This window comes from Terrapene carolina, unplaced genomic scaffold, assembly GCF_002925995.2.
Source record: "Terrapene carolina triunguis isolate 2854851 unplaced genomic scaffold, T_m_triunguis-2.0 Scaffold629, whole genome shotgun sequence".
In the NCBI taxonomy this organism is placed as follows: Eukaryota; Metazoa; Chordata; order Testudines; family Emydidae; genus Terrapene; species Terrapene triunguis.
Window position 1 is genome coordinate 5877791 of NW_020664980.1, and position 15738 is coordinate 5893528.

Below are 15738 nucleotides of genomic sequence, written 5' to 3' on the forward strand. Positions count from 1 at the left end.
CCTTCCTACTCCTGACTGTATATGAAAGCCTCTTTCTTTCTGCCAGCAGTTTCAGAAGTACAACAGAGCATTCTTCTCAGCAGGAGCAGTGATTCACTGAGATTTAGCAGTTACAGAGAAGCCAAGTGTTTGCACAACATCCTTTAGGTTTGACTGTTGAGTGCAGTTATCCAGGGGTGTTTGGGGTGGAAGGAAAAATTCAAGATTCTAAGGCCTGACTCTGATTGCCCTTACACTGGTGTTATGGTGGTGCAGCTCCATTGACTTCAGTGGAGTTACTTCTGATTCTCACCAGTGTGAGATCAGAACCGTACCTCAAATGAGGTAGGGGAATAGGCATCAGTTGTTGGGTGAACATGCCTCCCAGAGTCCCTCTGCCAGCAACACTTGCCATGACAGCTTGGCCATTTTCCCAGCTGCCACAAGACCCATGGCAGCTTGTGTACAATTGCCCTAAACTACACCCAGGATCAAACTGTCGTTCAGTAGCCCCAGCACAGGGGAGATACAAGATGCCTCTCCTCTTCTTACTGCCCTGGGCTTTGCACAGGCCTATGGATGAACTGGGGCCAATAAGAGCATGCTTTTGAAGTCTTTCCCAAGTCTGTTACAGATGAAGGTTAGAAGGTTTAAGCAAATAAAAGGAAATCCTAAATGTTGCCTCAACGAATGTGACATTTTCTGCTTTCAAAGATAATTTTGATACAAAACCAGCCTAAGAGAAAGGGTGTATATGGGAATAGTTGCCCTAAATAGCTTTCTCCTTATTGCTGAATTCTAAGCATTTCTTGAAAACCAGAGTTTTGTGTTTCTCTCTCGGCTTGAACGAACAGGTTAGTTTTATATCCAAGTGTCTTGGTCTCGGTTACAGGGTTTCTGAATCCCTAAGATGTTTGAGCTGTAATGTGTGTGGGTGTACAGTCTTCTCTCCAAAAACATATTTGCAAGAATTGTTTTCAGGCTGCAGTGAGGAGGTGTTGGCTCTGGTGTTTGAGATGTAGCAGCTGTGCAAAGAATGCCTGTAAACAATATTTAACCCCCTACAGACAGGTATCTTTCTCTTGTTCAAGCAAGAATTGATTTCTGTGTTTATTGAGTGTTCCTGTTTACTGATTCTTTCTCTGCGTGTGATGGCAAAGCTGCTAGATTTGGTAAATTTTATTGTTCTTGGCAGATGTCCTGAACAACAAGAGAATGTTGGGAGTAGGGAATGGAGGGTTATGCTGTTTTAAGTGGAAAATTCGTTCATAGTCACTTGGCCAAACTGTGTGTGATGAATCCAGAAAACAGCTCTGGGAAACAAGAACAAGCTATGCAGCTGGACAGCCAGGGTTTAATATATCCAAGTGCATGTATCTTCTGAGTGCTCTTGACTCACTCTTCTATTCTGCTATTTCACTTATTGTGGCTTTAGTATTGGCAGACCTCTTCATGGCACTACTCATTCAACTTTGCTTAGTGCTCAGATTACCTGTGTATTAGCTTTGCAGTAAAACATGTGTCTGAAACATAACAGCTCTAAAACACATGGCATTGAAAAAATATTCAGCATGACGCAATTGAGACGATGTTCTCACACTTGCACATGTATGCACCCGATTTCCATATTGCAGTAAATATTTCAGATTCTTCCAATAGATTTGCAGAGGAGATGGGGGGAGGTTTGTTTTAAAAACTGAACAATAGTTTATGAATATAATAATATAAACAGCAGAAAACGGAGCTGGCATTTAATTGGTTCTCTGCATGGTATTACTGTGGTATTAACTCAACCATTTGGCATTGAATCATCTTACTTTGCTGTTTGCTCGTTTCTTAGTCTGAGAGCAGTGCAGTGGCACTTTGTCCTGGGTTTTTGCAATAAGTGTGCAAACTTAAGTGACTCTTTGTCTTAGTCATTGTTTTTCTATATCGTTGAAGGGGTATTGTATTTTCAAAACAGGTTGTATTTGCAAATTATTTCATATCAGATGGGGCACAAAAAGGAACAGTTGCAAACAGGATAGTCCATAGCTTATGATGAGTCTAAAGTAACCCCCTTTTTTAAGGTAATGTTGAGGTTTGTTAAGCCTCAGAGTCTTTGCAATGAGCGTGCTGGCTGGGATAGGCTTTTGTGGTCAGCAACAGTCTGTTCCCAGAAAGACCTTCCTGCAGGATGACCTCCAGCTTGCACATACAGTACAGACTTCCACGGTGTTCAGTGGCCGGGATTCAACACCAATTTAACTGCAGCTCCTCCTGCAGGGTACTCGGTCCTCCTAACTCTCTTGCCCACTGCCATTGGCCTTTCGGCCTGCTTTGGTTGCATCCTGGTCCCCTCCCATATCCTCTGTCGTGCACTCCCTGGAAGACCGTAAGGGAAGGTTGGGCTTTTGCCTGCAGTGAGTCCTGCCCTGTTTTCCAACTTTAAGTGGTGGCACAACCTATGCAGCCAGCCTTCCCCCCTACTAGCCCTCAGCCCAAGTCAGCATGGGAGCTCCTGATTGTTGGGTGGGGAGAGGCTTGAAAGCAGCCATGCGGCTGGAGCAAGAAGACAGGCTCGTAGTAGAGGGGTTGGTGAAGAGGGGCAGAGCTAATTCTCTCCACAAGCCTGCGAGGTGCATGCTTTACGTGGGTGGGAAAAACAGACATGCAGAGGTTAAGAAGTTCACCAGTGAATCAAAGGCAAAGCCAATGCTCAAAATCATACACTGAAATCAAAGGGAGTTTTACCATTTACTTTAGTGGGAGAAATATCAGATCCTTAATCTCATGCAGAGGCCATTAGACTGCATCACTGAAGTCAAAAGAATTTGCTTTTGCTTTCATCAGAGCTAAAATTAGCTTCAGGTGCATAAAAATAAAACATTCTGATTTTAAATACTTGACTAGTACTTTTTTTTTTTTTAAATGATGCTTTTGCGGTCTTGAGTCCCCGTGCACTGGAATAGGGGTGAGAGCGACACTTCTTCCCAGGATACCATTCTCCTTGAAATGCACCTCTCCTATTGCTAACCCCCCACCCTTTTAATCCTGTTCTTGTTTAAAAAAATAAAAACTTCCTCCAGGTCTGGAATCTGTGTGACACTTGATCTCATTTGCCTTCAGACAGGTGCATCTCTTCTGTGTCCTGCCTTATCTCTGTCACTATATAGACCAAACCAGGCCTTGCATGGGGCAGTGCAGAACAGTGCTACTGTAGAGTTTCCAGCAGTGATCATGAGGGGGGTGCCAGCTATCATCCTGCTGGCTGTATTTTTGAATAACAGAGCCTCTACATTTGAGGAAGGGATTTTTGAGGAATGGGAGCTGCGGGAAGCGGCGCAGGCCTCCGAGATGTGCTGGCCGCCATTTCCCGCAGCTCCCATTGGCTGGGAACGGTGAACCACGGCCATTGGGAGCTGCGGGCGGCTGTGCCTGTGGACGGTCAATGTAAATATGTTCTCACGGCCCACCAGTGGATTACCCTGACAGGCCGCAGGTTGCCCACCACTCACCAAGATCCTGTTTCTATTATAATTAGGGATTTTTGACTCATCCTCATTAGGGTATCTGAGAGTTATTTGTACACAGGGTATTGATTTTTTTCCTCTCCTAATATCCTGCAGATCCCAGCCTTACTGAAGATGAAGTCCTGGATACTATCACTGCTCTTGACCTGCATTATCTGCACATGGCACACGCAAGCTGAATTTTTCACCTCTATCGGTAAGGAAGGAGTCAGTACAAAATAACCTGATGTTGGAGCACAGTGTATAAAATTCTTTAGTGCACACAAAGAAGGTTCTCTTTTGGTAAGCCTCAAACTGTAACCCCATCAGACAGGGTTTACATTAGAGAATGTTACACCACTGCAAGCCTAATGCAATAGTGTAGAGCAGGTTTTGTGCCGGGGCCACTTACTCCCTTTAAGCCTCACCAGTGATGAGCAAACTGCTGCAGATTTCTCTCATACAGACAGGGCCTCAGTTTTGAATAAACCATGCAAAGGGAAAAGATGACTCATTCTTCGCTGTTAATTGGCATTGCGAACCTATTCTGGCTTGAGGATGGCACTTAAACCTTACCCCTGAAGGTTTAATGCTAAATCACTGAGTAGCTAGGAAACCTTTTTAATAAAAAAAAAAATCTTTTTACGTGTAAGAACTTCTTAGAATTTGGGAGCCTAATATGGTAGTTTTGAATACACAAAGAGTGATGACTTGTATCCTTTTCACACTACTTCACATGAAATTTAACAACATGTAACAAAGCTTCAGGGTAAATTCACTAGCATTTCTTGCCAATATCGTTATGACTGTTTCTCTCTGACCTCGGATACAATGACTGGGCCTACACATTGCCCAAGTTAAATAGATTGTTTTTGAAAAGTTCCATTTATGGACAGATGAAGATGAGCCACAGACAGGATTGATAATTGCTTCTAGTAAATCTGTATTCCCTCATTTGAACTGCACACAGATGAAAAGTTACAGAATATATTTTACCTGTATGATTAAAGTGGAATTCGTATACTATGGCTGAATTGTTTCTGCTTCCCTCTCTTCAGTGTGACCTGATTTTAAAAAACAAACAAACAACATTCTGCAATGAGAATTACTTTAAGCTGTTTTGCAACATATGTCAGTTACTGCACATGCTGGGTGCAAAAAGAGGGCAAAAATAAAATCATGTGATTTTTCCCCCCCCTGCCCCCTACTTTAAAACAAGTCTTTTCAAGTCCTCCTATAAATTGTACAGTAAATTAATCCAAAATGTCACATAGAATAGCTGGAAACTTTGAAAACAATCAGACTAATGATTCTAGCCCAGGCTTCATTAGTTTCTTCTGTTTAATAGCACTGTCTCAGTATACAGACCTCAGAACACTGTTGCTTATGCAGGTAGATTGTTCAAAAGCACCTCAGAGATTGAGAAGGACAAGGTCCTATTAACTTTCAGTGGGACTTATGCTTCTGTATCTATAATGCTGTACTGTGAATAGTGCTCAATATTCAATTGTGATTTTAATGGCTTCAAAAAGATTTATGCCCCATTTTAAATCACTGGAGTTACACTGGATGGACATCATGCCTTGATTAGACTTCTGCTTTATTTTGTAAAATTCCTCAGTCAGAAGAAAACCTATTGAGTCTCATACAAAACAGATTGCTCTAAGCTGCATTTAAATATCTGTGATGAAAATAGATAGAAACTGATTGTTTGGTAGTCTTTTTTTTTTTTCCTTGGCAGTTAAAGCTAACTTTTGATATGCAGTTGTTGTGAATGACCTTCTCCTTGTCTTATATTTCCCCATTTGCCAGTCTGACCCAGGCTGAACAGAACTCATTTCTGGATTTTACTTAGGACTGCTGCTTAATTATGCATCAGTCATAATTACTTAGTAATGCTGAAAAGAAATCTGCAGCTATGTTTGTCAGTCCAATCAAATCATCTATGTGTGTGTTCAGCTTTGGTTGCCAAAAAATCAAGGGCTTCTCATGTGTAAAACGCAAAATGAAGTAAGATTTGTATACTAGCGATCTCCATTAGGAGACTGTCTGCACGTCGGTTAGACTGAGAGCGTCAGACTGTAAGTCTTTTATATTTGTTGTTTCCACAGTTACCATTTGCAAGCCACATACCAAGGAACTGCAATTCTAACTAGTGCATGTGGCATTAACTAATAAACTCGCACTAGGACCTAATCTGTGTCCACATGCAGAGCAGATGCCATGGCAATTATTTTGACCACTAACTGTGTTGCTTCTAGCTGTAATTATGCCAAATCTCTTTTGACTGCACACAGGTTCAAGTAACTAATATTAAAATCATTCAAAGGCAGTGAAGGGGTCACAGCAAAGTTCCTCCAGAAGACACTAAGGCTGACATTTTCAAAGCCACCTAAAGGATTTGGACACCTGGTTTTAACAGGAGTTCTGTGTCCCAGTCTCTCGGCTTTTCTCGTTTTAGCCTCAAGGTAGTAAATTGCTTGAGCCTGAATATGTTGATTCTTCAAGCAGTTTTACTAGCTGTAGAGTGTCTGGGATGTTTCCCCTCTGTGCCCGTGGGAAAGGGTAGTCCCTTGTTTTACTTGTGTAATAAAGTTTCTCCTTCCATTGTAGGTCAGATGACAGACCTGATTTATGCAGAGAAAGATCTGGTGCAGTCTTTAAAGGAATATATTCAAGCAGAAGAATCTAAACTCTCTAAGATTAAAAGGTAAGGGGAAGGATTGCATAACAAATCTGCACTTCTCCATATTTTATATGTTGACTGTACAATATCGTCTTTTCTCCATCTCTCTTTTGCTGGCCTGGATAGTACTGTCCCTGCTTTCCCCAGTGCCTGACCAAGGCAGAGGGATAAATAAGAGCAAGCAGGCTGAGGCTTATTCCAGCAAAAGCAGGGGTGAGAGAGATCCCCGCTTTAGGTGTTCTTTCGGACCTTTGTTGTACTCTCAAGTACTGGCAATGGCCAGGAGTGCATTTTCCATGAGTTGAGATATTGGACCTTTTCTTCTTGCAAGAAGACTTTGCCCTAGTTATCTATGCCCCTCTCAGCTGGACTGTGTCAACATGTTATGGTTGAGCTACCCTTGTAGACCACTCAGAAGCAGTAACCTTAAGGCAGAACATGGCAGGCTGCTGTTTAGCAGGCCCACAATGAGCACTTTGCACCCCATGTGTTCCATGCTGCACTGACCTTATATTTACTTCCAATGCAGATCAAGGTGGCTTCTGATCTATAAATTCTTATATATTCTGGGCCCTGGCTGCCTCAGAAGCCACTTGTCTCCTTGTACGTGACAGCTGAGATGTTCCTGCCGATCATCCCTGTTTAAATGTCCCTGAAAGCAGATTGTATGAATTTGTTACTATTCATCTATTTAAAAAAGAAAAAAGTTAAGTTCACCCAGAGCATTGAGTGTTGGCATGTGTTTTGTGAATAGGGATTACAGCATCACAGATAGAGAAACAACACTCAGATAGTTCTGTACAAGATTTAAAGCCATTTTTTCAGGGCTAGATTTTAGAAGTGCTATTCACCTATAATTGGGGCCAGATTTTCTAACGTGCTCGGAGCTTATTCTCAATGGGAACTTCTGGGTGCTGAGAATTTATGAAAATCTTGCCACTTATTTAAGTGCTCCAATGGCTATTGAGCTCTCTTGAAAATCTGACCATTAGGGGAAAAGTAATCTACACCCCTTACAAGTTTTGAAATCCAGTCAATATATTTTCCTTTAAAGGGAGATGGTCAGGTCAGTTTAGATTTCAGATGTAGGTTTTGGTTACAACAGCTTTTGCATGAATGTCAGCAGAAATGTCTTTTGTGTATGTTTTAAAATTTCAGCTGAAATTTAATTTCAATAGAAATAGTTAATTTAAAAAAAAAATCCCCCACAGTGTTTGCAGCCTAAATGTTGCAGCATTCTACTAATATAATAGAACAAGAAACCAGAGCTCATTAGATACTAATTATAGGCAAAAATGAAACTGCCATATTGTGATAAAATAAGGGCCAGATTCTGCCAACTTTACTCACTTAAAGTGTTACTTTACTATTCAGTTGGTCTCATTGGTTTCACTGGGGCTGTTTATGAAGTAAGATACTACTCAACGTGATTAAGAGTATGAAAATTTGGCCCACCTTTTGTACAGCAAAACCCCCCCAAACAACGTAAATAGAGAAAATTAAATTACTAAAATTGAAAGAATATGAAAAATCTAAAGAATGTTACTAGGAGCCTGGGTAAAGTAATCTCCTTTGACGAGTACGTGGGTTTTGATCTGACAGGATCTCTTTAAAGTATCTCTGAAGAATTAGTAGCTTTGGATTCCATTTTGAGCTGGAACATTATAATACACAGACAATACATGAGCAACTTGGGGATAATTGCAAAAGTTTATACTAAATTATCCCTACTTCAGTTGGAACCATTATTACATTCATGACCCAGTGATTATGAAACTGCAAGCTTGCAAGTGGAAGCTTATGGACTGTGCTCAAGGATCTTGCTTCAAGCAAAGCTCTTTTATTGTCCACTTGTTAGTTTTGCCTCGGTAGCGTGCTCAATTCCCACTGCATATTGGAGAGAGAAATGTGAAGCTATGGTGCATGCGCAATGGTTCAGCTAAGAGATCAAATAAAGAGAGGGATGAGGGCACGACTGTATCATTAGTGAAGTACCATATATCGGACTAAAATAAGAGTTCATCTATGACACTCAAAAGAATATTAGGACTCATCACTATCATTTTTGAATTTGCCAACTTACTGCTGCATGAGCGTATGATGGAACTATGTTCATTAACCTATTAGAAGAAAAGAATCCTAATAACTTGAAAAATTAAGAGGTCTGTCTTCCCATCGGTGTGCACGGATGACTCCCATAAGAGCCTAAACAGCTTTTGGAAAAGCAAACAGATTTTGTGGTGTTAGTGAGATGTAAATGAGAGCGACCTTTTAAGAATTACAGTGTAGTTCATCTTGCACTATGTATCTTTTTCAAAATTCAACATGATATAAATTGTTGGCTGAGACATTAATGCAAATAAGATTTGTGCCCAGTGGCCTTAACGGTAGGAAATATTATATTTTATTGCAGTTTAAAAAATCAATTGTGCCATGATTCACCCTTACAGAGTTAAAAGTAAGTGGCTGGCTATATATAGCAAAGACAGCTGGCTATATATAGCAGAAGGAGCAATTTGTTTTTAGATGTGATGATAATAAGGAAGACATGCATTCATAAAATGATCTCAGATTGAGACATGCTATTCTTTTTCCAGCTGGGCTGAAAAAATGGATGCACTGACCATGAAATCAGCTTCCGACCCAGAAGGTTATCTTGCACATCCAGTAAATGCATATAAATTGGTGAAGCGTTTAAATACTGATTGGCTGGAATTAGAGAATCTAGTTCTTCAGGACTCAACAAGTGGTAAGGTGTTAAAGGGAAGAAAATAGTTTCTGTAACTTTGCTGCAAATCTGCTTTTTCCTTCCCTTGCTCATATACTGGAAATCTGCAAACTTAATTGTTGTGATTTCAAATACTGTTGCCTGAGTTGTGTGAAACTTATAAACTAAGAAATAACTTCTTGTTTACTGGCTACCATTCACCACTCCCCAGCCATCATTAGACATTTTCTTTTGGTCAATACCCTGATCTGTCCCAGAAGCAGTGCCATTAGTTTGATTATGGCAGAAGCCCTTCATGCTGTTTTAGAACATCAAGCAGAGGGAAGAAGAATATGATATACCAAAAGGTCCAACTATTAGGACAATTTTTATTTAAAGTTTTTTTTGTCTTGAGACTTTGGCTTTATAAGAAAGATCTTATTCCACTCAGTCTTCCCAATCTGTTTTTATTCTTTTTTCCCTCCCCAGCAATAGTGCCTCTAGTCTTTGGCCTGTCTTGGCCTTTGGATCAGAAGATAGAAAGACTTAAGAATCAAACTCTGCTGTCCAGACTGGATCTCCAGGGGCTTCTGATCTGCTCCAACATAAACAGTTGGCAAACATTATAGAGTTAATGTCTATATATTCCTCTATTATTCATGAGTTTATCCTTCTAAAACTGTTCCATAGCTAACCCTGCCTCTTACTGCATATTCTTCACAGAGAGCCTGTCTTAATCTTGCTTCCTTAAACTTAAACATTTTTAATGTCAGTTTATTTTTATTGAACTTTCTGAAAGTGAAAGAAGAAAAGGAGGAAATATTTTTCTTTGAACTCCACTGCATGTTTTCTCTTTCCATTCTGCTTATGCTAAAAGTTTAGATGCTTTGAAGTCTGTCTGTTCAGCCAAGAGTTTTATAGCTGTCCTGGGAGAAATAAAATTGTGAACTTTTCTAACGACTAGATCACTGATTCCACTGAGCACTTACCCCTGTCTTTAATTTTGCTCTTGAAGATTTCTCTCTAATGTTTTGTAAAATCAATACTATTGTGATTGACATAACACTTAAAATAGAAGTCAGAACTTTCATTTTCTTCCCTTATTTTTTTTTTTTTTTTTTTTTTTACAACCTTTCATATAATTTTGGATAGCTCAACACTTAAATTATTTTGCATAATGCACTTGAAGGTCTTCCTTTATGCAACCTGTTTTGTTAGTTACTGTGTTGAAAGAAGAAGAGAGAGACTATTGAGAGTATCCCTTTAAAATGAATGCACTGTGGCTCTGCTCTTATTACCTTGTATGATGTTGGTCCAGCCCTCTCTGTTTCATTTTTTGCTATTAAGATGACCCCAAATGAACACTTAACTTGACCTAAGTTTCTTTACTTCCTGACATTTTCACTCTTTGTTAGAGATGGGTTGAAGCAGTTTGAAAATACATAATCAGGCCTGAACCTCAGCCCACGTACCAAACTAAAGTGAGATAAGTACTCAGTCTCTCCCCAAACAGCCCCTTTGAAAAGTCATCAGTGGGATCTGGGAAGGTCTGGGAGCCTCTCTTGGGTCATCTGAGGTTTTCACATCTCACAGAGCTCCTATGGATTAGCAGATGCTTGACGTTCACAAAGTTTGGAGGCCTGCAAAGGTTCAGCAGAGAATGTTGAGATCCTACATCTGCCTTGGTGGAGTGTTGCCAAAGAAGACGTGAGGGAGGATATTGTGGGAGCGGGAGGGGTGTTAAGAAAAGGCATTAAGGGAAAATGAAAATTATTAGGTTGAGGCTATAATATCCATCGCCCTACTTTGTTAATGGCGAATCACACAAGAACTAATGCCTCTGATTTGAGCTTATAAGCTTTGCCTTTATACCAAGATATGTATATAACTGAAGAGTCTGACAAGAGGGTTGTTTATGTTTAAATCTCCACTGTTTGATTCCCATTGAGGATGTGTTGCAAAACAAAACGCATGTTCCCAATTCTGGGCCAATCTGGTATTGATTATATGCAATTGAGTTGTGGAGTCATGTTAACTGTTTCTTCTTTTAACTTCTTTTAAAGGTTTTATCGCGAACCTCACAGTTCAACGCCAGTTCTTCCCAACTGAGGAAGATGAGACAGGCGCTGCTAAGGCTCTAATGCGTCTACAGGACACATACAGACTGGACCCTGAGACCATGTCTAAGGGAAAACTACCAGGTAATGGTACAGCAGTCTCCTCTGCTTGAAGATTCAGCTTGTATTAAAGAAGTGATTTTACTGACATGTTCATGATGGCAGCGTTCCAGGAGACTGGGCAAAAATGTCAAAAGCAACTGAGAAGTCCCTTTTCAAACATCCCTTAGAAGCACTTGCAAGCCTGAATCTCATTGAAAGTCAGTGGGATTTAGGCTCTTAAGTTATTTACTGCTCTTGAAAATTTTCCTCATTAGCTTGTCCCCTATTCAGAAAAGGATGGGTAGTGTTATGAAACCTTGTGTTGTATGTGTCTCCAATGGAATAAAATTCTGCACCAGTTAGCACATTCTGAACAAACTAAACAAATAATAAAGTGGTTTAAATGGAGTTTTCATTGAGCAGCTCATCAGCAGACATGACAGGAATCCCTCCAGAAAATGGCTAAACAGTCTCCTATCTCTTCTGTTTATAGTTCTTATTATTATCAGTCAGTCATTGAGTGTCAGGCTCTGAGAATAAAATGAAAACTTTGGGAATCAGGGCTTCTTACTGCCTTTCCACTTTTTAAAGATCTTTAGTTATTAATTCTAACCTTTTTCAGTTGTGCTCAGCATTAGCCTAGCTCTGCTCTGCTGTGACTTTTGCTGTTGACTGCAGTGGGAGCAGAGTCTGGCCAATTCTGAGCACTATTGATAATCCCTCCTTTCATCTAATATAACTTCTATATTAACACATCAGATAGTTAGCATAGTGCTTTAAGGTATGTCTCCTTCTGACAGTGTCAGATGTCCCAAGTTTAAGTTTTCTGGGGACCCTGGAGACAGAAGTGCAAATTATACACAGAAGCTTAGAAGAGCAGTGGAAAGTGTTGTGCATTGTGTACTACTGGTTGCAAGTTGAAATTGGGTCTAATCTGTTGCAGACCTTAATATGTAGCTGGCGTTAACATCTGTGAACACAGACACATGCATTTGGGGGAGGGATAGCTCAGTGGTTTGAGCATTGGCCTGCTAAACCCAGGGTTGTGAGTTCAATCCTTGAGGGGGTCACTTAGGGATCGGGGCAAAAATCTGTCTGGGGATTGAGCCTGCTTTGAGCAGGGGGTTGGACTAGATGATCTTCTGAGGTCCCCTCCAACCCTGATATTCTATTAAAAAAAAAAAAGACAAGTTTGTGAGTACTAGCCCTTTAAGACTGGGCTACCCCATTCCAGGAATTCTGAAGCAAACAAGGTACTGGAAATGGTAGAGAGCAGGTATTGGGAGATAGGAAATGGCCCTGAGAAGGAGTAGTTAGTATCTGGGGCAAAACTAGGTTACTGTTTCTTTATAGACCCAGGACTGGGAGCCTTGTGGTATACGGTGAGTGTAGGCTCCCCCCTCGTCCACTCAGTCAGTCACCAAACTGGCAACCTGACACCCTGGGCAGAAACAAAAGGGTCCCTGTTCTCACTGGGCAGAGGGAAGAAATAGAGGCAGTCTGTTTGCCAGTGCACTGTTGAGCCCCAGGAGGACAAGGGATGACCCAGCATCTCCTTTCCAGGCAGTGCAAGGGGAATGGAACCCCACCACCCAGGAGACACAAGGCGGAAGGACTTTTGCTGTCAAGGCTCTTTTGTTTGAGAGCTCTGTTTTTTGAAAGACTTCTATGGTCAGCCCTGCTGAAGCTGGACCGGTGGAACTTAAAGGGCTTGCTGAGAGAGAAAGGGAGAGGGCCTTTAAGGCCATCACACAGTTCAAAATGGAGGTTTCCTAAATGTCTGAGCACTTGCTCCTTCTTGCATCCAGCTGCTAAATCAAATTAAGAGCAGCTAAAATTATCCTATATAATTTCCTAATATTACCTTTCCCTGTAAGCAGCTACTACCATAGGGATGTTATCTGCTTGGCAGTGGGAGGCGATGACACTCTCACAATTAAGATAAGGTCCATACCGTGAAAGTGATTGAGAAATCCTGGTGGAAGGTCATGAATTTTGTTGCCATGAAAGCCTCAGGCCACCATCCAGTCACATCCATAACATTTTGCAAAGAAATTATTTTCACTAAGCCTAGGAGTGCAAGTGTAGCTACTGTCCCTAGTTTCTGTATGCATTCCCAGAGCAGGCATCTCCACCAAAGCCAAGTAAAACTTTTCCAGCTCATTTTGAGAGCATAGTATATTACAGCAGTAGCATAAATATGCCTTCTTGTGCCGACTACACACATGTGGGGCTGAGAATGTGAGCGACCCTTATCGTGGTGTCAGATTTGCACATACGTAGGTCAGACAAGATGGCTTGTGTGTTATGTCTTTTAACTAATGTCTTCAGTGACTAGTAGAAATAGATTTGTGCGGGCACAAACTCTTGCTTTACTTTCAAAAGAAAATGCTAATTACAGTAATTGGAGCCCCATCCTGCCATAATTATTATTGTAGTAGGTAAGGACCAGAAACAGGGGTTAGGTTCTCATTAATATTGTAGTCGCTGTACAAGCAAATACACAGAGATAGCCCATACCCCGGAGAGCTCACAATGAGAGGAAGGATGGCTTGGTGGGCAGGGTGTTAGGCTGGGACTTGGGAAACCTGGGTTAAATTCCCTGCTCTGCTACAGACTTCCTGTGTGACAACGAGCAGGTCACCTAGGGCAGTGGTTCTCAAAGTAGGGCCGCTGCTTGTTCAGGGAAAGCCCATGGCGGGCCGGGCCGGGGGACGTGCTGGCCGCCCTTCCTGCAGTCCCCATTGGCCTGGAGCGGCGAACCGCAGCCAGTGGGAGCCGCGATCGGCTGAACCTGCGGACGTGGCAGGTAAACAAACCAGCCTGGCCCGCCAAGGACTTTCCGTGAACAAGCGGTGGCCCTAGTTTGAGAACCACTGACCTAGGGTATGTCTACACTGTGTTTTAAAACCCACGACAGCAAGTCTCAGAGCCCAGGTCTGCAGGCTTGTGCTGTGGCGCTAAAAATAAACGTGTAGACATTGCAGCTGGGGCTGGAGCGCAGACCTTGAAGCCCACCCCTCATCCTGGGGTTCAGAGCCCAAGCTCCAGCCCAGGCCCAAACATCTACACAGCTGTTTTTAGTGCTGTAGCACCAACCCAAGTCTCTCAGCTCTGAGTCTCACTGCTGCGTGCTGTGTAGTAGTACCCTTAGGTCTTGTCTACACTACGGGGGGGAGATCGATCTAAGTTACGCAACTTCAGCTACGTGAATAACGTAGCTGAATTCGACGTTCTTGGATCTACTTACCGCGGGGTCCACACTACGCAATGTCAACCAGAGACACACTCCCATCGACTCCCCTTTCGTTTCTTGTTCAGGTGGAGTACAGGAGTCGACGGGAGAGCAAACGGCGGTTGATTTAGCGGGTCTTCACTAGACCCGCTAAATCGACCACTGATGCATCGATCGCTGTGTGTTGAACCCCTGGTAAGTGTAGACAAGCTCATAGTCTCTCTGTGCTGCAGTTCCCCATCTGTGAAATGGGAATAATAGCACTTCCCTACCTTACAGGGGTGTGGTGAGGAGAAACACATTAATGATTATGAGGTGCTCAGATATGCTATTTGGGAGTCAGGTAAGTATCATAGATGGAATGTAGGCTAAAGCTCACAATTCTATTTTTATACAAAACTCCCATTGACTTCCACAGGAAATAATCACATGGAGCTATGTCAGGATATGGCTCTTAACTCTTTAAGGTAAATGGATTTTGGAGAGTGTTAGAGGAACTGAAATCTTGGCAGGGTGTCCCCTTTTAAAAACCTTTTCAAACGAGATCAGTATTTATAAATATCTCCCAGCCAAAAATATTTTCACTCAAGATTTGCAAAGAGCACTTATAGTTTGTTTTATTGATAAATTTAGGAACAAAATACAGATCTTCTTTGACAGTGGACGACTGCTTTGGCATGGGGAAGACTGCTTACAATGAAGGAGATTACTATCATACGGTGCTGTGGATGCAGCAGACATTGAAGCAGCACGATGAAGGGGAAGATGCAACCATCACTAAAGTGGAGATCCTGGACTATCTCAGCTATGCCGTCTTCCAGCTCGGTGACTTACACAGGGCCGTGGAGCTCACCAGGCGCCTGATTTCTCTCGGTGAGAAGTACAAATGATTCATTTTTCTAAAGCCAGGGAGGAATGGGATGTGCCGTAGGTGGCAGTGCCAAGAACACCCATGCTCCAGTCAGCACAATAAGATTTACGGAGAAATGTCCTACCCTGTGACACACAATAACATTAATATTAGGGACGACAGCCTGTTTGTATAGAAAGCCCTCTTCAGTTCACTCAAAGCTGACCCCAAAAGCAAACACACGTCTGACGTGGTGCAGCATCAATTGTGTGTACTGTCTGTCATGGAAAGAGGCTTTTTGTTGTTAGTGGCGGAAGTTTGTATTGTCTGAGGCCTTTCTCTCCATATTCAGCTGACTGTCTCAGGATGCTGTTTTCTCTACTAAATCTTACCGAATTCTCTGCTTCGTTACGAGGTTCCTTCATTGTTTTTAATGCTTCTTTATGCCAAAAGAAAAGGCTTTTGCCCACAGGTTTTCAAGGGACTGGATTTTTCAAATTCTTAAACGAACTTGGTTAATTAGGCTTTTAAAAACCACTGTCTTTAGCTCATAGCAGATCAACTTTCATTTCTTCCTTCTTAGTAAGAGAGTGAGCTACAGGTTAAGTCATATGGGAAGGAATGATTGTAC

General features: G+C 41.8%; 1 protein-coding gene across 3 annotated transcripts in view; it reads left to right on the top strand.

Moving 5' to 3' along the window:
- Positions 1–15738, top strand: part of P4HA2 (prolyl 4-hydroxylase subunit alpha 2) — a 51360-nt gene that overhangs the window by 10338 nt on the left and 25284 nt on the right. For all 3 annotated transcript variants that reach the window (XM_024213351.3, XM_024213350.3, XM_024213349.3), the window contains exons 3-7: positions 3588–3687; positions 6084–6180; positions 8754–8905; positions 10927–11064; positions 14891–15130. In XM_024213351.3, the coding sequence (XP_024069119.1) occupies positions 3606–3687; positions 6084–6180; positions 8754–8905; positions 10927–11064; positions 14891–15130 (709 nt within the window). In that variant the 5' untranslated portion in view covers positions 3588–3605. The remainder of the gene's footprint in view (positions 1–3587; positions 3688–6083; positions 6181–8753; positions 8906–10926; positions 11065–14890; positions 15131–15738) is intronic.